At 40.5% G+C, this 19,809-nt stretch overlaps 1 protein-coding gene across 6 annotated transcripts in view; it reads left to right on the forward strand.

Moving 5' to 3' along the window:
* TENT4B (terminal nucleotidyltransferase 4B) overlaps window positions 1–13,229 on the forward strand; it is a 76,365-nt gene extending 63,136 nt beyond the window's left edge. For 2 of the 6 annotated variants that reach the window (XM_042968377.1, XM_042968380.1), the window contains 7 exons: window positions 338–466; window positions 1,221–1,434; window positions 3,086–3,212; window positions 3,310–3,413; window positions 3,517–3,704; window positions 5,498–5,662; window positions 7,113–9,826. In XM_042968377.1, the coding sequence (XP_042824311.1) occupies window positions 338–466; window positions 1,221–1,434; window positions 3,086–3,212; window positions 3,310–3,413; window positions 3,517–3,704; window positions 5,498–5,662; window positions 7,113–7,289 (1,104 nt within the window). In that variant the 3' untranslated portion in view covers window positions 7,290–9,826. Of the gene's footprint in view, window positions 1–337; window positions 467–1,220; window positions 1,435–3,085; window positions 3,213–3,309; window positions 3,414–3,516; window positions 3,705–5,497; window positions 5,663–7,112; window positions 9,827–12,819 lie in introns of those variants that run through there. The other 4 variants (XM_042968381.1, XM_042968378.1, XM_042968382.1 and 1 more) reach the window with 4 other exon arrangements.
* The last annotated feature ends 6,580 nt before the right edge of the window (window positions 13,230–19,809 follow it).

Here is a 19,809-nt window from a genome sequence, read left to right on the forward strand (position 1 = left end):
TGTTGTGTACTGTTGGTGTTAACCTGTTTACAAGTGAATTATCATATGGTAATGGCCATAGATCAGTGTCATCAAATACATATTGCTAGTGTTTCTGTCCCATAGTGAGTGCTTGGATGCCATTATTTACATCTACATGTTTTAGATCCTTCATTGTGAGGAGAAAATCCTTAATTATTTATATACTTTTTTATAGCTTGCTCTTAAAATAGAAAATTAAGTGTGTTGGATATCTCCACTAAAGTCTGTTAATATAAGGACCCAGTTTATGCTCCTGTTGATGCTTAGCACGATTACTGATGTAGGAATTCACTGAAAATACACTTTTCTTTTTCAGAAATATCCTGTATTACCGTACTTGGTTTTAGTATTGAAACAATTCTTATTACAGAGGGACCTTAATGAAGTATTTACAGGTGGAATTGGTTCTTATAGTCTCTTTTTAATGGCAGTCAGTTTCCTTCAGGTAAGTTGTATGATTATATATCATGCCTCGTGTACACTAAAATAAAATTAATCCATCAGGAAATCATTTTGGAAAAAAATTTAAATCAAGCTCTAATTGGAATGCTTCCCTTAATTACTTATGACTTTTCACTTTAAAGTGGGACTCTTTATAATTTTATAAATAACTATTTTTAAATCTCAGGAAATAATTTTTGGTTTGTTTTTAACCCCATATGTTCTAGTGGTTTTAAGAATTTTCACTGAAATTTTAACATGCATAGGTATGGCGTGCTTTTTGTAAGTGTAAGTGGTAGTATAAATGTCAAAAATAGTATCTTCTAAGCAACAAATCTTGGAAGTTTAGCTGGAATGGAGATCTGCTATCTGGGTGGAGTGATTTAGAAGTCTTAATGTTGTCTGTGAATGTGTTCATGAGCCGCAGTGCTGTCAACGGCCCGACTCCGCTCATGAGTCAGAATGATTCCCTGACGTTTTGGGCCAAGCCAGCCCTGTTAGCATCCTAGGGCAGCTGTGAAATTCAGCCTTGAATTTTGTAAATAAATTGTCCCCCACCAGTTCTGTACCAGTGGGGCTTTACTGTTGTCTGAAGCTGTACAGCCTGCCGTTACTCCAGTTCCCTGTTGGCTGCTAGCCTAACCAGAATTCTAATAGTATTGTTTTATAGAAGTGAGGATGTCTCTTATTTTACCCACCTTGATAATTGAGAGAAAATCCAATATAATTTCTTTTTTTTTTTTTTTTCCTGGTTTTAGTTACATCCCAGGGAAGATGCTTGCATCCCCAATACAAACTATGGTGTTCTTTTAATAGAATTTTTTGAATTATATGGACGACACTTCAATTATTTAAAGACTGGCATCCGGATAAAGGATGGTGGTTCGTATGTGGCCAAAGATGAAGTACAGAAAAATATGCTTGATGGCTACAGGCCATCGATGCTTTATATTGAAGATCCTTTACAACCAGGTATTGAAATTAGGTAAATTTGTGGGCATTCAAAGAAAGGGCATTGCCACTGTTGTACTTTAAACTCTTTTTAGAAGAGGGGCACCTGGCTGGCTTAGTAGGTGGAGCGTATGACTTGATCTTGGGGTCAGGAGTTCGAGCCCCATGTTGGGTGTAGGGATTACTTAAATAAATAAATAAATCTTTTTTAAAAGCCCCACAACTCACTCACTCACTCTCTCTCTCTCTCTCTCTCTCTCTCTCTCTTTATAGGTTTTTTTTTTTTTAAAACATTTATTACATTTATTCATTTTTGAGAGACAGAGACAGAGTGCAAATGGGGGAGGGGCAGAGAGAGAGAGGGGGACAGAATCCAAAGCAGCCTCCGGGCTCCAAGGCTGTCAGCACAGAGCCTGATGTGGGGCTTGAACTCACGAGCCGTGAGATCATGACCTGAGCTAAAGTCTGATGCTTAACCAACTGAGCCACCCAGGCGCCCCTCCACAACTCTCTTTAGGTGAAAATAAAAGATTAACTTCTAATTGTACTCATTATTTTTCCTCAAAATATCTTGCAAGAAAACATGAAAACACAACACACACGCCAGAAAAACACGCTGCATACTCCCAGTGAGCTGGGAGTAGAGGCCATTTGGCCCTGAGAGGCAAAGGAGTATAGATACTAGCTGTTGGTTTGGGTGGCTTGTGCGCGTCTCCAGTTTGCAGGCCTTTTTCTTCTTTGTCGTGACCTTGTTGGCCCTGATTTTAGCCCATTGTCAGTCAGGGCTTTGAGCGAGTTTCCTGAAGCCTTAAGAGGCCATAAACATGGTAATACCGCTCAGAAATGATGAGCAGAAGGGTTCAAAGAGACTGTTTTCCTTTTGAGCCCCTTCTTTCCTCTTTTAATTTTGCACAGTCTCCCTGTGCCTTTTCCAGCTTCATGGTGGCTTGAAAGGGAACAGCAGATTCCTTCCTTGCTGTCATGGGGTTGTGTTTGTATGCTTGTATCCTAGTTTTTCTGGGCAGTATTTTTTCTTGCTATCATTGTAGGATATTTAGATTCTGTATTACCAGACTTCAGTGGAGATGCTTTTAGTCATTTGCTTCACTGTGTTAACTTTGAAAATGATTAAGGAAAGGGAGTTAAGAGAGTAGTCATCTAGGGGCCCTTCTCTGGCTTATTGTGCCATATTATAAACCTTAATAGTTCTGTGTGTTCATTCATGGAGGAAATGTTTATCAGGAAGCTTCTCTACATAAAGGGCACAAAGATTTTCAGCAAGATGCTCCTTGCTTCAGGAGCTTATAATTTAGTGCTGGAGATATTTAGATAGCTAATAGAAGCAAAAGACAGGGATGTCTCATTTAGCTTGGTTTCACTCTTAGGAGAGAGCAGGCAGTTAACTCCTTTGTTTGCATGACTGTATGTGAGATAGTCCCTGTGGGGCCAGAATACATTGAGGCAATTTATATGCCATAATGTACTTACTGCAGGATACACACATTGAGAGCCTGGGGAGTTGTGGGGATGGCCACCCGCCCTGCCCAGATTCTTTGTGCAACTGTATAAGGAAAGCAATTGCTTTTGCTCTTCTGGAAGAGGGCCTGTGCACATTTAGTTCTTATTAAGCACTGGTCACGCTTACTATCTTCTATATATGTTTCTTTTAAAGGTAATGATGTTGGAAGGAGTTCATATGGGGCCATGCAAGTGAAACAGGCCTTTGATTATGCCTATGTTGTTTTGAGTCATGCTGTATCACCAATAGCGAAATACTATCCCAACAATGAAACGGAGAGGTAAAGGCTTAACTAAAGACAGCCCTTTGGGTCAAAATTGGTTGTGGCTTCATATCTCCGAATTAATGTACTCTCTTTTTTCTTTAAACGCATGCAGCATATTAGGTAGAATAATTAGAGTAACGGACGAAGTTGCCACATACAGAGATTGGATATCAAAACAGTGGGGCTTGCAGAATAGGCCTGAGCCTTCATGCAATGGTAAGAGTTTTTCATTGATTGATTGACCGAGCATTAGTGGCTCTTCTGTGTTGTGTGTGTTTAATGGGAAGAAACGTTTTCCAATCTTTTGCCACTCTTTCAGGAAATGGTGTTACCTTGATAGTAGATACTCAGCAGTTAGATAAATGTAATAATAATCTATCTGAAGAAAATGAAGCCCTTGGAAAATGTAGAAGTAAAACTTCGGAATCTCTTAGTAAACACTCTTCAAACTCTTCATCAGGTCCAGTGTCTTCCTCTTCTGCCACACAGTCCAGCTCTAGTGATGTCGTAAGTATGAGGACGTGGCTTTTCTGAACCTATGCTTAGGAGTTCTGTTGGGGGGATAGCTGTCTAGAGGGCTAAACTTAATTCCTTTTCTTATTTATTACTGGGAAATTTTAATAACTTTATTGATTGTACATGTCCCCAACATTGGATTAAAATTTTGAAGCATACAGCAAAAGTGAGAGAATTTTAGGGAACATTCATATACATCGCCATTGGACTCTGCCATTAACATGTTACGTACTTATCCCATAGCTAGCCATCCATCCATCCTTCTATCCACTAATTCATCTTATCCTTTGATACATTTCAAAGTAAACTACAAACATCGGTACACTTCCCCTAAAATGCTCTAGTGTGCTCATCACTGACCAGCATTCAGTATTTGGTTCGTTTTTTCTTTTGATACAAAATTGACGTACAAAGAAATCTAAATTGTGCATCAGTGAATGTTAACACTGTGTGCACATGTGTGACCCCAACTATAACAAAGTACAGCCTGTTACCATCATCCCAGAGAGGTCCTTCATGATGCTTTCCAGTCAGTCCCGAATTCCACCCCAGAGGTAACCACTCTTAAGATTTTCTAATACCACAGATTAGTTTGGCCTGTTCCAGAATTTCACATAAGTGGAATCATTATCATGTATACTCCTTTGTGTAGGGCTTCTTCCACTCAGTAATGTTTTTGAACTTCTTGATTGAATTTTTTTAAGTTGAGGTATATAATTCACATAACATAAAGTTCACTATTTTAAAATACACAGTTCAGTGGTTTTCAGTATATTCAGTGTTGTGCAGCCATTGCCACTAAGTCCAGTATATTGCCATCGCTCCTGAAAGAAACCCATCAGCCACCTCTAACCATTCCTCCCTCCCCGAATCCCTCGGCAGCCCCACCTCTGCTTTCTGACTCTAACTTACAGTTATACCTACAGTTACTGTTCCTCATCAGGGTTAATTGTGAGTGTGCTTCCTTGAGATATAAAATGGGCTTACCCATTATTTGAATTTTGACTTTATTAAGTCTGTGACATATAGAGTAATCTAACTGTGGAAGGGACATCATTTTATGTTGTTGGCGATGACCACGGATCATAATGGAATCATGAATCCTCATATGCACCATCTACCTGCGTGCCTTTTTCCTTCCTAGGGGAGAGTTCTAGAGGACGGAGCTGAGCTAGAGGTCACAGACACAGTGGGGCAGACACAAAGACAGCCTCAAGAGCGAGCTTTAGGGACTATGAGTGTGAAGGTGAAGGGTAGACCTGAGCAGAGAAGTAGCACAGTTGTGTCCCAGGCAGCCCAGAAACAGGTGGGGCTCAGCCCATCGTCTCCGGGAAGTTCTTAACCACGCGGGGTGTTCGGTTGGAGCACTCACTGATTGTTTATCACAGACGCACAGAAATTGAGCCTTTTGAATCAGTCGTTTTGTATTTGGTTGAAGACGTTGAGTCCGGGACCTGGGGCCTTATCTTTGCCGTGCTCTTTGCACTGTACTGTGGTTCATTTCCTATCAGTGGAGGTGCAGATAAACTTGGACCTCTGTGAGCCCCTTCCAGGCTTATTAACAAGGTCAGGTCTAGACAATAGATTTAACAACGAACAGAAATCTTCTGATAAAATAAGCCACTTAAGATGTTTGGAGGGAAATTTGTGGAGACAACTCAAGCGGTTAATTTTGTCAATTTGTCAAGGTGCTTCCCTTAACTCCCAAATGGCTACATTTAGTCTAAAAGATGAATATCCGAATTACTAATACGTCACATAATAACTCGTATGACTTATGTTAGGATTCTGATGCGACACCATGCAAAACCCCGAAACAGCTGCTCTGCCGTCCGTCCACTGGGAACCGGGTAGGGTCGCAGGATGTGTCCTTGGAATCATCCCAGGCGGTTGGGAAAATGCAGAGCACCCAGACCAGTAACACCTCCAACAGCACCAACAAATCTCAGGTGTGTGGAATTTGTGTGTTTTTAATTGTTCATATTCAATACAGACTATTTAGAATTTCTCAAGCGTGAATATATATACACATTGTGGATTTGAAGAAAACTCTAGGTTGGAAGAACAAACCTGTTTTGTTCTAAGAGGTTCCAAGGCACAATGCTTCCTGTAACAGGGTGTCCTGAAGATCATTATGAGACGCCACTGTAATGTAAACCTTTGTGGGCATTTAGCGACTGGTCCTCATAAGACGTCCCGGCCACCCCACCTTAGTACAGATTCAGCATTTAAACAATTGCACTGAGTTTTTAAAAGATTCAGTTGTATTTGAAGTAAGCCCACTATAAGCTTTTGCATGACCTCATGGCAATGTTGTGCACATCTGGGAGTAATATATCCTTCTTTTATGTTTTCTTTTCTTTATTTTTAATGTTTATTTACCTTTTTGATATTAAAATAATTTTTTAATGTTTATTTATTTTTGAGAGAGAGAGAGAGAGAGAAAGAGAGCAAGCAGGGGAGGGGCAGAGAAACAGGGAGACACAGAATCAGAAGCAGGCTCCAGGCTCCGAGCTGTCAGCCTAGAGCCCGACGCGGGGCTCGAACCCATGGACTGCGAGATCATGACCTGAGCTGGAGTCAGACGCCCAACCGACTGAGCCACCCAGGCACCCTCACCTTTTTTATATTTTAATATTCAGTACCTAGTTCCTTGTGTTGAAATGATCAGATAGTGGGTCAGCTGTTGATGAACATCAGCTTTGACTTAGGCCACAGAGAATACTCTATTTTCAGTTTTGTAGTTGTCTAAAATTTTATTAATCATGAGTAAGGAATCAAAATGAGGAAAGAAGCCATTTCATACTGGGCTCTGACCCAAGGCCATCTCACCCTCTCTCAGTACGGTGGAGACCCTGGGGAAGGCCTCTTGGAGTAGAGATGGACTGTTACGTTGGTCACCTCATGTCTGACTCCCAGAATCCACTTTACCTATACAGCCTTGGTCATGTGCACCAAATACACATCCATTTAGAAACAGCAATTAAGTGACAGGTGATAGCAGGATGTAAGATGACCATGACCTGACCGTGATCAGGGGGCCGTGATGACCCCTGACCTGGCAGCACACCTTTGTGTCTAAGAGCTTCTTCGGTAATGCTGTTTATTATGTGGTATATTGATGGATAGGTTCCTTGAGAAAAGTTTCACATTCCATGTACTCTGAAGAGGGAAGAGGGCAAGGCAAAGAAGGCAATGGTCTGTGTTTTCCAGTGTTTCCATTAAAAAAAAGAAACAAAAGTTTTAGAGCTCAGGAGAGTGAATCCCTGAAGTATCGTTTTTTGCCTGCAGGGTAACTTGGCATATTCCTCATTTGAAAGCTCCCTGAGTCAGGTCTTAGTGAGTGCTCCGCTGAATTCACAATACTGATGTCTCTTTGACCGCTTTCTTTCTCTGCAGCATGGATCAGCAAGGCTCTTTCGTTCTTCCAGCAAAGGCTTCCAAGGTACAACTCAAACAAGCCATGGTTCCTTGATGACAAACAAACAGCATCAAGGCAAATCAAATAATCAGTATTACCATGGCAAAAAGAGGAAACACAAGAGGGATGCTCCCCTCTCAGACCTTTGTAGATAGTCGGCGTTGTGCGATGGACTGTCTTCTGTGTGCAATGGTCTCATGCTCAGGACAGTTGGATAGGGACTCCTGGCGCTCGGGAGCCTTACACTGTTCAGACTTTGATTTAGCAACTGCGTTTTTTCCCAGCTCGCCACGGAATGGATCATGAAGACTGACAACTGCAAAAACAAAAAGCAAGCAAAAAAGGGGGAAAAAAAAAAAGGCTGCTCATTTGATAAGTCATATGCTACAACAGGGTCATTTTAAGATTTAAAGCTTGAATGTAAAATAAATATATTTCTCATTGGCTTTATGCAGAGTTATAGGGAATAATATTCAGTGTGGGTAGGGTGATAGGAACAAAAACCAATTTCAGAGGATGGGGTGGGGAAAGAAAACAAAAGTATCTTATAGGAAGTCCAGATTCCAAAGGGGAAAGTGATCTGTGCATGTTTTCTTTTTTTTTTTTTTAATATTTTTGCATATATTTACCATTTTATTGTGTGTATATATAGATGACCATATAGGAAATTGATATTTGTAATAGTGGATTTGTTAATACTTTTTACATAACATTACTGTTTAAATTGTAAACAGATTTTTCTCAGGATTAGTTTCAAAAATAATCTGAATTGTCATCTTAACATCCATATATAGGGAAGTGATTAGTTCTATTACTCAATTTGTTTTCCTCAGCATTGAAATGACTTACTCTAGAACCCTTGTGACCTGCTGCAAAAATTTTTCCTCTAAAGAAAAGGTTTATGGTGGCAAATGACGTTTTATTTTGTAAAAAAAAAAAAAAAAAAAAAGAAAAAAAGAAAAGAAAAAAGAAAAAAAAGAAAGAAAGAAAAAAAGAAAAAAACGTACTATGTACTTTTGTGTAAACACTGAAAAGCTCTAGTCATCTCTAAGAATTAACTTGCAACTGTTTTCTATAGTGCTGTCGTCTTGGGCAATGGGCAATTACATGACTTTGTGTTTGTTTCCTTTGCAGTCTTGTTTTGTTTTGTTTTTCTTCCTAATAGGGGAAAAAAAAAAAAAAAAAGGCCGCCCGCGTCTGGTCCCATTCCTGTTGCGGTGAAACCCCGAGTCCCACAGACTTTGCATGCTGGCTCCCAACCCTGTGTGCAGCGTGTGCTTGGTTCTCTCGTCTCTTCTTCTTTTCTAAATCCATGCTTAACTACTGTGGGAGAGAATAACTGTAAACAGCTTTAATTAAATCATACTTATAAAAAACTATTTTCTTATACTCCACTTTATGCTTTTGGTATTGTTGATCTTTAAAAATTAAATGGTCTTTGATAATGGATCTATTTTGTATTGCCTTATTAAGACCAAATACTTCTTGTCATCCCATTCTTTATCCTCTCCTTCCATGGAATTGTTATCTTTAATTAAAACTTTTTAAAACATTGGCTTGTTTCAATCATACTGTAAATTTTGGTTGTGGTCAGCTTTGAGCGCAAATGAGATGTATAATTCTGTTACCCATCACATGTTGAGTCTGAAACTCGGGAATGTTGAATATAATAGGATGTAAGTGACATTTCTGAAAATGCTCTCTTTCAATGTGAAGGCTCTTGTGTTTAGCATCAGTGTATGTGGCTCTGTTAATTACAGCCATTTGGGAAATGAGATTCTTTTATATATATACATATAAAGTACTATTGGCTTTTAGGAATTTCTTTTATATACATTTATGAAATACTGAAGACCAATCAGACCATTAATGGACACTTAGTGCAACTTTTTATAAAGAAAATAATGCTAAAGTAAGACCAAAACTGATGTTATCACTGAAATTGACAGTTTTCAATATGTTCGTATTTTAATTCACAATGGGAAAATGTGTTCCACAACTGGAAACTCATGATACTTGTGTAAATCGTGGAAAATTTTAAATGTGATGTTATTTTGACAATGTTTTAAATTTTAGAGTCACATTTTATTCTGATCAGAATTTTTATCAAGATGTTGAGCTTTTGTGTTTTGAAACTAGTTTGTCATAACATATTGTGCTTAATCACAGTATTTATTTTCTAGGACTATTGTGAATGTGTAGACTTATGTTTACTGCTAAGGGAACAATTATTTATAAAATGATATTAAATCCAGTATTAGCTGCCTATTTCAGACACTTAATACTTGCAGAGATCCATTGTTACATTTACCACACTGAAGTTTTGTTTTGTTTTGTTTTGTTTTGTTTTAAGAATCACCCTCATTGTTGAAAGTAAATGTACTCTTAGGGTGCAGATATTAGCGTTCCAATAAGCATGTGATTATATTAAGGTGGTGGTAGCGGGAAGATAATCTTGATTCCATTGGGAATCTTAGGTTTTCGTAAATTTATTGGGAAAATAGTTTTTCCTGTACTGCTGAAGTTTCTTTTTGGTAAACAGTATCTTTCTAAAAGAAAAAGCATGAAGGAGAAATTGAGGTGTGTACATATCCTCAAATGACCAGCATTGTATTCGTGAATACTGTGTATCTTGCAATGAACAGTGTGGAAGCTGTTCATTTTTCAATCTGAAGTAAAATACTTTCAAGAACTTTTAGTTTGCCTGCTCATTTGTTTTGTACATTTCATCTCTGTATTTGACTCCTGTCTTTTTTTCTCTTTTGAGTTTTAATACTTTCTATGAAGATTTTGTGAGTATATCAGAAATGTTTCATTTAAATATTACAGTCCATCCATACTCATGAGTCATAACCTTCCTTTGCTCGTACTTGTAGAATGGGATTTCACCAATTCTGCCTCACTGTGGTGACATTTCTCGGGGAGTCATGTATGTGTGCCTGGTCGGTGTTGGAGCTCCTTGAAAAGTTCTGATAAACATTTCAGTACTGGTTTTCAGAAGTGTTGATGGGTCATAGACACGTCAGCATAAAACCTGAATGGTTATGTTTTGATGACAAAGGTAAATGCATTTTTTCCTGCAGTTTTGAGGTGTCCGCGAAGGAGCCTGGTTTTTAGCGTCTTTGTCTTGTTTGGAGATGTTGCATGTGGTTTTCAAATCTAGCTTTGCTCTCAGGATCTACTGGTTTTACATACAGTTGCCCTCCAGGCTTCAACAGCCTTTTTTTTTTTTTTTTTTTTTTTTGTCCTATTTTGAGTGTGTTTTACTTTTACTTGCATTTTGAGCCTGTCATTAATACTTGGATTATTTGCTCTGGCTCCAGATATTCCTGGGTAAAGTCTTCACAGGGTAAAAACATGCATGCGAGGGAGAGCGTTACTAATAGTCTTTCTCCTCTGAAGTCTCGTACCTCCATGTGTTTTGTCGTTCCCTCCCCTGTGTCATGGTTAGTGTGAGTTGTGTTTGTCTTAACCTATGGACTCGTGTTTGGGGTTTCCAGAGCTGTAGGCCTGCCAGGAGAGCGGATGGCCACGGTGAGCTGCAGGGCCCTCTTACTGCAATGTGTTCATTGCAAAGACGTCCCCACTGACTAGGATGTAGTTACCAAGGTTGCTCTGTAGAAGTCCCTAGAAATCACCATTATTGGGTATTATTGATAAGTTTTGTTGATTTTTTTTTGTTCATAGTTACATTTCAATTTTATTTTAATGTAGATGTACAGTTCAAAACTGATCAGTTCCTTTGATTATTACATGCTGTTGATCTCTTAGTGTTTCAGTCACTGACTAGGAATGTTGATAGGAGATTGGTTGCTTCTCAATTAACTTTTCAAGAACTAAGTGGTAACATATAAAAAAAAAGACATTCCTAATTTTCCTGTGATAAATATTGAAATGTTAAATTAATGATTAGAAGAGTTTATTCTTATCCATCAGTTCTTGCTCTCTGAGCTCATTTAACTGACTTTGGTTAGTGGAGAGTAACATTCTCATCAAGTATTTTGTGAGGAAAATATTCCATAAATGGCTCTATTGAACTTAATTGAGTAGGAAGTTATATTTAATAGTTACTCTTTATCCTAATTTTCATCAGTGACCTAATTCATCTAGTGACGTATTTAGAGAATGGTGCAGCATCACAGTGGGAACAAAGATGTGTAAAAGCAGTTCTTGGAAGTGATGTCTGTATCTTGCCTCAGCTTCTGAACCTCAAGACTCTATTTTATCAAAATATTTATGGGCGGAATGAACATTAAAAGAACAAATTTTAATACGCTACTTGATATTTAACATAACTGAGAAACTAGTCCGAGTTGACCGTGGAAGTTACTTGCGTGGCTCGGAAACTTGATGTGACCCAGAAGCCTTGTTCTTTACCGTCTTCTTGTGAGCTGTTTTAACTTTATGCCTTGAGCACCTTTTTTTTTTTTTTTTTCATCAAAGATAATGACCTAAATATCTGTATAAATTGAATGTTGACAGAATTAAGCAGAAGAATTGCTTTATATAAACTCTGCGGATGTATTTGACATCCAGAATTAAATATTTACTTAAGGGCAGTTTTTCAGTTAATACACTGCTAATGTTTGTTTTACTCTTAGGCAGGGTTTTGATTTTAAGTATTTGGCCTTTACATTTTCTACTTAAGTGTATGCCCTATTAAGTGTAACCTAGTCCACAGTCTACTAGCCAGAAGGAGGGAACACCGTAGAAGAGACTGAACCAGACAGATGGAGATAGCACATCCCCTTTGGTGGTTATGAACTTGAGGAATCTCCAGGATTTGCTGAGAGAAATGTTAGCCGTATCGCTAAGAACAGACAATAACAGACAGTCTCTTAATTTGTGTATTTTCAGCGAAAGTGTTTGTTGGTATTTTCTTTATTTTTGCATTCTAACATAAGTCTCTGTGGTTCTACACGGCCTTGACTCCTGGTCAAAGCAGCAGTTTCCATGTGGCCTGATTACAGGCCAGGTCTCCGCTAAGAAAACAGTCTGGATAAATTTGTTAGGAGTGTTGTTTTACCTTCAAGATGCTGTAATAATGAGAGCCTGTGAAGTCTCACAAGCTGGGCATTACCAGAATCATGTGGTGGGTGGGGAGGGGAGACAGAGGCCTAGGAGAAACTGTCGAAGCCAGTGACTTGGTGAAGCTGTCTCTCATGGATTAGTGACCTGTACCTTCCAAAGAGAATGAAATTATTTATTGGTTATCAGCCAGATTCTTTGAGTTGAAATTTATCTCCCCTTTCAACTTGGGTTCTGTGCAGTTCGTGGCTGTTGCCTAAATCATTTTGTGATTACCTTTTATATTTGGTTGCAGTCTGTCATAACCTGTCTCTTTGTCCCTAAACTGAAATCTCCAAAATGGAAGCTCCTGCTCTGGTTTTTACATATTTAAATTTTAAGGAGTCACTTTTTAAAAAAGAGTCTCTTGAAAGTCCTATAATCCTAAAATATTCCAAAGACTTATTACAAGAGTATCAAAGTGTTCACTGCACTCACCACTAAAAAGCACTGTCTTATTGCACAGTGTGGTGAAAGTATAGTTTCTGGATATAAAACGTGAAGGGCTATGGAGATAAACATCTTTTAGTGAAATATACATAGATGTATATATTTAGAAGTTTGGCCCACCAGTGTTTGTTTTTAATAACCTTTTCGTTTATTTCCTCCCTTGATCAGCATTGCCTTCTGTGTTAAGAAATGTGGACTCCTGTGAGGTGCTGGAGGTTTGAGTCATCTTGAAAGCTTTCCACTCTTGTCTAGTTACCGCTGCAGAGGCACTAAGGAATTTACCAGAAAAAGAGATTTGATACAAATGGTTTATGAAATCTCAACATTTCCTGAGGTCATTATCGCTGGGCACCAGTTACCAATACTATGAATTGCACACCTGGAAGCTCGCTTTTTGCTTTTTTTTTTTTTTTTTTTTTTTAAAGCTCACGACGATTTCTTCAAAGACATCAATTGTTTGCCTCGAAAATTTTATAAATTGCATTTCTACGCACATCTGCCCCCAGTGCTTACCATTGGGCTTATTATTCATAATCTGCAATTCAATAAAGGCTTTGTGCTTTCATTTATCTTCAAAACCGCTGGTATGAGCCTTTATGTAAGACTTGAATGGCTATTAAAAAAATTATCTTGTAATTCTAAAGACGGCCCTGTTTAGACCAATGAGAGGTTCTTCTGTACATAGATAGCATTTCTGTGGGCTTCCAGCCTTTGTAATGCCAGTCATGGAGTGGGAGATGCTTTAAGATGCTGTTTTCTCTCCTGCACGGGTCTCCACAGCCACTGCAAGACTGAAGCCAACTCCCCACAGTCTGCTTGCTCCCAAATACCGCCCCATTTGTATCCTTTGCTTTGATGCAAGGGGTTATGCTTGCTGTACTAAGAAGTTGAGATACTTTAACGGTAGGTTTTGTGGAGCCACGAGTTACACAGACTAAAAATAGAATAATGAAAATGTTTGGTTCTCCAAAGAACAGAGAAAGAAGTGGGGTTAATAACCAAGTGTAACCAGAGCGTGTTTTCCCAAGGGGGGAGCGTCAGCCCTAGGACTTGGACTGACGGTGGTTGCCTGGAACCCAGCTGAGTGGTGGTGAAGAAAATCCTGGATAGTTTGCTTCCAGATCATCACAAGCTGACTTAGAGTGAAGAGTAGCTCAGCAGTTAGACAACTGGCTGGTAAAGCCAGCTCTCCCGCCCCCCTCCCCAGCCTGGTCTCTTCTTGCACATGTACTGGAAATGTCCTTTTTTTTTTTAAGAGTATAATCAAAATATCTTGTTAGCATCCCAGAAGTTGCTCAAATGGTAAATTAGAGAATGAACTGAATATACAGGACGACTTTGTCCATCTACCTAGACACAGTGCATTTACTTAATTTCTCAACTAAGGTGTGAATGCTCCATTGTGAAGAAATGTAAATAATATGTAAATATCTAAATGTAAGGATCTGGTTACCCTTCACCCTCTAATCCCACCTAGCTCCCTGGAGCTACCTGCTCTATTTATTTATTTTTATTTTTAGAGGGCGAGAGAGTCCCGAGCAGGCTCCACACTCAGCACAAAGCCCAACACGGGGCTCACTCCCATGCCCCTGGGCTCATGACTTGAGCTGAAATCAAGAGTCAAGACACTCAAATGACTGGGCCACCCAGGCGCCCCATTACCGTTTTAATATTTGCGGATGTGGCTGCCTAGATTTTTTAAAATGTATTTACATACATAAACCTATCTGCACATACATGTCAGGGAGTCTCTTCCCCTTTTGCATAAGTGGTAACATACTGTGGTATTCTGTAATCCCCCTACCCTCCAGAGAGCTCTTTCCCTGTCTACACAGAGGTCTATTTCATTCCTTTTATGATGCTGACTTTTGTTTGCAGGTAGCTTTAGTACATTAACATGTCAGATACCCCAGAGCCCTTCTAAACTGATAGATTTATGAAATATCCAGTACTTGAGCTTATCTTGAATAGGAGTTTTATTAAAGTATTGCTATTTGATGGCACTTTACTTCTGAACTGAGCTTTCTGAGGAAAAAACAAAAATTCCCCCCATTTTCTCTTCTTTTAGGTGACTTTTCATGAGTTGCTTTGAGAAGTGTTTCATCTTTGGTACTTTTGCTAAGATTGAAATGTAAACACAATGTGGTCATGTGAAATTTTTTAGAAAATGTTGCCGTTGACAAAAGTGATGTTGAAAAACCAGTTATTGACCATTCTCCACCATCTGCCCCCCAAAACTTGATATTTTAGGTTTTAGGTCCTTTAACAACGGCAAGCAGCAACTGAAAGTCTCTAAAGAGAAGTTATCTGTCTTAAAGTAGAATGACTCGTATGGTGAGCAAAGAGAGCGGACTCTGGCGAGAAGAAGGAGCCAGTTATTTGGGTCAGAGAAGGCAGAGAGCTGCCTTGAATTTTGTTTGGGAAATCTGCTGGAAAATTTTGTTGGAAAAAGAGGATGGAAGGTGGCTGTGGGAAATTCCAGACAGTGATCTCCCTAATCCTTAGGAACAGAGTGGTGTTTTTTTTAGGAGAGATTTTCCTTGAAATCATTTTCGTAGGCTCTCATTATGTGTTTGTAGAATTTCTGCTGTGATTTCTATTCATTAGTGTTCAGAAAAGCCTGTTGTGAGACGTTCTACATTTACCAGGTTAGGTCAGTTTAAGAATGCAACAACTTTTAAATGGGAACATTCTTCACCTTTAAAAAACGTTTTATACTTTTTGCTTGTCTAAGAAGCCATTTAAAAACCCAAACAAACTAATCCATGATACAATCCATCTAGGAAATGGCATAAACTTGTGTCTATGTGTGTATGTTTCTAAAGCGAGTAACTGACTCCTATGTGAAAATATGGGATTACAGGGTTGAAGAGAAACCCGTTAGAAACGTGTCAAGGTTTAATGCCAACATTATTCACACGAAACAGGAGAGGGTTAAACGTATCAAATGACCTGTTTAAGTGGTGTATCAATTTTCAAAAGAGCTGTTGCTCACCCGTGCAAAAATGCAAACCATTTCTGTACTTAAATCACCTGGCAGGTATCTTCAGGAATGTGGCTTTGCACAAGGACTCAAAATAGTTGTAAGGTACATTACATCATGCGTCTTTGGTTTTTAAAATCCAATTCAAGACAACGGTGCTTTCACATAAATAGGCAAGACATCGCCACCGGAACACAGAAGGTAAGGGGAAAGTCACACAGGAGCAGCCTGTGGAGACAGGTGTGTGTAAGGCTGGCAGGCAGGGCTGGGCTGAGGGGCGTGGGGACTTGGTGAAGAGCAGGTGGATGGGGCAGGACAGCAGTTTTGTCATCAAGTCAAATGGTTCTACAAGTCTGTTTGCCATCCCTTCCTTCCCTCTGCTTTTTCCCTGTCCTGAGGCAGCCACTTCCAACTTTCGGTGGTTTGGGGCGGGTGGAGTGTTTACCTCGATGTCTCTAAATGATATACCTCTAATGCCACTTCTTGCTTTTCAGTTATTGAAATTATGTTTTGGGGCACCTGGCTGGCTAAGTCGGTGGAGCATGTGTGTCTTAGTCCCAGGGTTGTGAGTTCAAGCCTCACGTTGGGTGTAGAGATTACTCAGAAATAAAATTTAAAAATTATGTTTTGGGGCACCTGGTTGGCTCAGTCAGTTATGAGCCCGACTTCAGCTCAGGCCATGATCTCACATTTATTGGGTTCTGGCCCTGCATTGGGCTCTCTGCTGTCAGCACTGAGCCTGCTTCAGATCCTCTGCCCACCCCCCACCCTGCCCCTCTGCTCGCCCGTGCTCTAGCTTTCAAAAATAAACATAAAAAAGAAATTATGATTTGACTTCTTACCACCCCCAAACTCCTTTCGTGCCCCAGCCTCCCGAAATAATTACGTTGGATTTTGTTTAGCACGATATTCAGTGTTTACATTATCGTGACTGTGTAGATGCTGCTCTTATCAATTAAGCTGTATACTTAAAAAAGATTCCTTTTTTTTCTGTACAAGTTTTTTTCGTTTGTTTTCTCGAGGTTTTTTTGGTTTTTTTTTTTTTTTTTTGGTTTTAGTTTTCCATGTACTTTAGTAATTCACCCTAAACACTGCCATTTCCTTCCCTTCCCTTCCCTTCCCTTCCCTTCCCTCTTTTCTCTTCTCTTCTCTTCTCTTCTCTTCTCTTCTCTTCTCTCCTCTCCTCTCCTCTCCTCTCCTCTCCTCTCCTCTCCTCTCCTCTCCTCTCCTCTCCTCTCCTCTCCTCTCCTCTCCTCTTCTCTTCTCTTCTCTTCTCTTCTCTCTTCAAGTAGGCTCCACGCCCAGCATGGAGCCTAACACAGGGCTTGAACCTACAGCCCTGAGATCAAGATCTGAGCTGGGATCAAGAGTTGGACACTTAAACCAACGGAGCTACTCAGGCACCCCAAATGCTACTATTATTCTAAGCCTCTGCAAATGCTCAGGTGCTCAGGGATTCCAACCCCTTCCATGCCTGGAGCTTCTGAGCAGCCATGCCCGGTGCACACGCACCGCCCTGCCCTCTCTCCACCAGCACCTGGTCCCCTTCACACACCCCGTAGTCAGCTCCCGTTCTCTGCATCCCGTGTCTCCCTCTTTTGTTGATAAGCTCTCATTAGTGCACAGTCCCAGGGGCTCCCTGGGGAAGGATGCACAGGCACTCGACACCTCAAATGGTCTGTTCTTCATTTAGACTCAACTGATAGTTCTGCCGGACACGGAATTCTGGCTTGGAAAACATTTTTCCTTCAGAATTTGAAAGCATTGCTTCATCCTTCCTCGTGTTGTTATGAGAAAATGAACTGTAACCTTTTTTTTTTTTTTTCTCTTGAAACTTTTAGGGTCTTCGTTTTGGTTCCCAATGTTCTGGCGTTGTCACTATTACGGAAATTAGGTGGGTCTATTTTCGCCTATTGTACCAGGCAGTTGGTGGCATGGATGCTTTCCATCTGGCACCACATGTCCTGGATGACGGGAAAACCTGGAATTCTTATTTTTATTTTCCTCCTTTCTGTTTTCTCTGGACTCCACAATTACTCAGATAGTGAGTCTCCTGGGCTGAGCCTCTAGTCTTCTTATCTCTTCTGACCTATTTTCCACCTCTGACTTTTTATTCAACTTGAACTTCCAACCTTTCTGTTGGTTTTTAATTTCTGCTCCCATGTTTTTCATGTGAGTTCTGTTTTTGCCCTCAGATGCTCCTCGTTAAAAAACAGTATCCTATTTGGTTTCGTGATTACAATACATTTTTTGAATCTCTGCAGATATTAATGATACAGTTTTTTGCCTGCCTGCCTTGTCTCTGTGAACTTCTTCGTTCTGTTGTCTTTATTTTTCAGTTTATTCATCTATTTTCAGAGAGAGAGAGAGAGAGAGAGAGAGAGAGAGCATGCACAGGTCAGGGAGGGGCAGAGAGAGAGAGAGAGAGAGAATCTCAAGCAAGCTCTGCACTATCAACACAGAGCCCGACGTGGGGTTTGAACCCACAAACTTTGAGATCATGACCTCAGCTGAAGCTGGACGCTTAACCAACAGAGCCACCCAGGTCCCCCAGAGATTGGGATTCTTCACTCCTTAAATGTTCAACCTCTGGCCTGTAATTAATTAATTAATTAGGCTTTTTTTTTTTTTTTTTTTTTTTTGAGAGAGAGAGGGCACAAGTGAGCAAGGGGCAGAGAGAGAGAGACACAGAGAGAAAGAGAGAGAGAAGCGGGGCTTGAGCTCACCCGATGTGGGGCTGGAAGTCACTAACCATAAGATCATGACCTGAGCTGAATTCAGATGCTTAACAACTGAGCCACCCAGATGCCCTAATTAATTTATTTTAGAGAGAAAAAGAGCCTGAGAGAGGGAGGGGCAGAGAGAGAGAATCCGAAGCAGTCTCTGCACTGTCAGTGCAGAGCCTGATGGGGGGCTCAGACCCATGAATTGTGAGATGATGAGTCGATATCAAGAGTCAGATGCTCAACCGACTGAGCCACCCAGGTGCCCCTCCACTCCCCCAACTTCGATTTAGCTCTGCCCTGTGGCCAGAGATAGCTGGCACTTCCAGTCTCTGAGCCTTTGGAGTTTCCCCAGTGTAACTGGGATTGCCTCTTAGTTTTCCCAGCTGCAGGTTTAGGGCTGTGTGTCTTGTGTCTCCCAAGGCAGTATTACCGATCCACTCGCTTTCCTCCTTTCACGTTCATACTGCTGTTTCTTCTCATTTCCTCCGTTCTTAGGGGCGCTAGAACCCTAACACCCATTCTAGTGGGCTTAAGGAAACAGTAAATGTAGATGATGGGTTCAATCCACCATCTTTTCTGGCCAATTTGCATTTTTTCCAGTTTTATGGAGTTATAATGGACATACAGCACTGTGTAAGTTCAAGGTGTATGCCATAATGATTTGACCTGGCTGGTGTTCTAACCTAAAACTGGATTGCCAGGGAGAAGGGTAGAGAAAGAGTCTATCTCAAGCCTTAAAAATCTGTTACCTCAGGGAGTGGCATGGAGGAGACGATTTCCAATTCTTATCTTCGGGTTGTTTCATTTTCTACCGTGAAGTACATAACCCCCTGCTAACTGAAACTCCTTAGCTGCATAGCCCGTCCACAGGTCCTCATGGAAGGAAGCTCCTCCTCTCTTAGGGGTGAGGAACGAGGACCACCAGGCTGGGAAGGCCAGCTTTGCTCTACGTAGTGATGAGCGAGAGGTTGAACCAGGACCGAAGCGATCAGCACCACCCTCGGGAACCTTGTGCGCTGTCCGCCTTGGCTGAAGTGCCCGTTGCCTGCTAAAGAGAAGGGCTGGTTTTGCTGAAATAAGTGACTCACAGCTTCTGTGACAGTGATTTATTTTAGGTTTTTAAGTCTTCTCTCTGCACAAGTGCGACAAGGCCCCCGAACTGTTGCCTGCCCCAGAAATTCATTCAGGCAACGAATGCTGATGGTTCTCTAGCAGCAGGCGCTGGCCTCTCACGGTGGACACTGCCCCTGGGCCAGTTAATAAGGGACTCTTCAGGCAAACGTGCTCTGGAGTTTTCCAACAGAGTGGATAATTAAGATCACAGACACAGTAGATGTGGACATTTGGAGACTACCCCCTCACCTGGATAGAGACACTGAAATTTAACCACAGCCCTTCAGTGTGGATTTGATTCCCTATGCAGACTTCTCTGCTCCAAAATTACTAAAA

This window comes from Panthera tigris, chromosome E2 (genome assembly GCF_018350195.1).
Source record: "Panthera tigris isolate Pti1 chromosome E2, P.tigris_Pti1_mat1.1, whole genome shotgun sequence".
Lineage (NCBI taxonomy): Eukaryota > Metazoa > Chordata > Mammalia > Carnivora > Felidae > Panthera > Panthera tigris.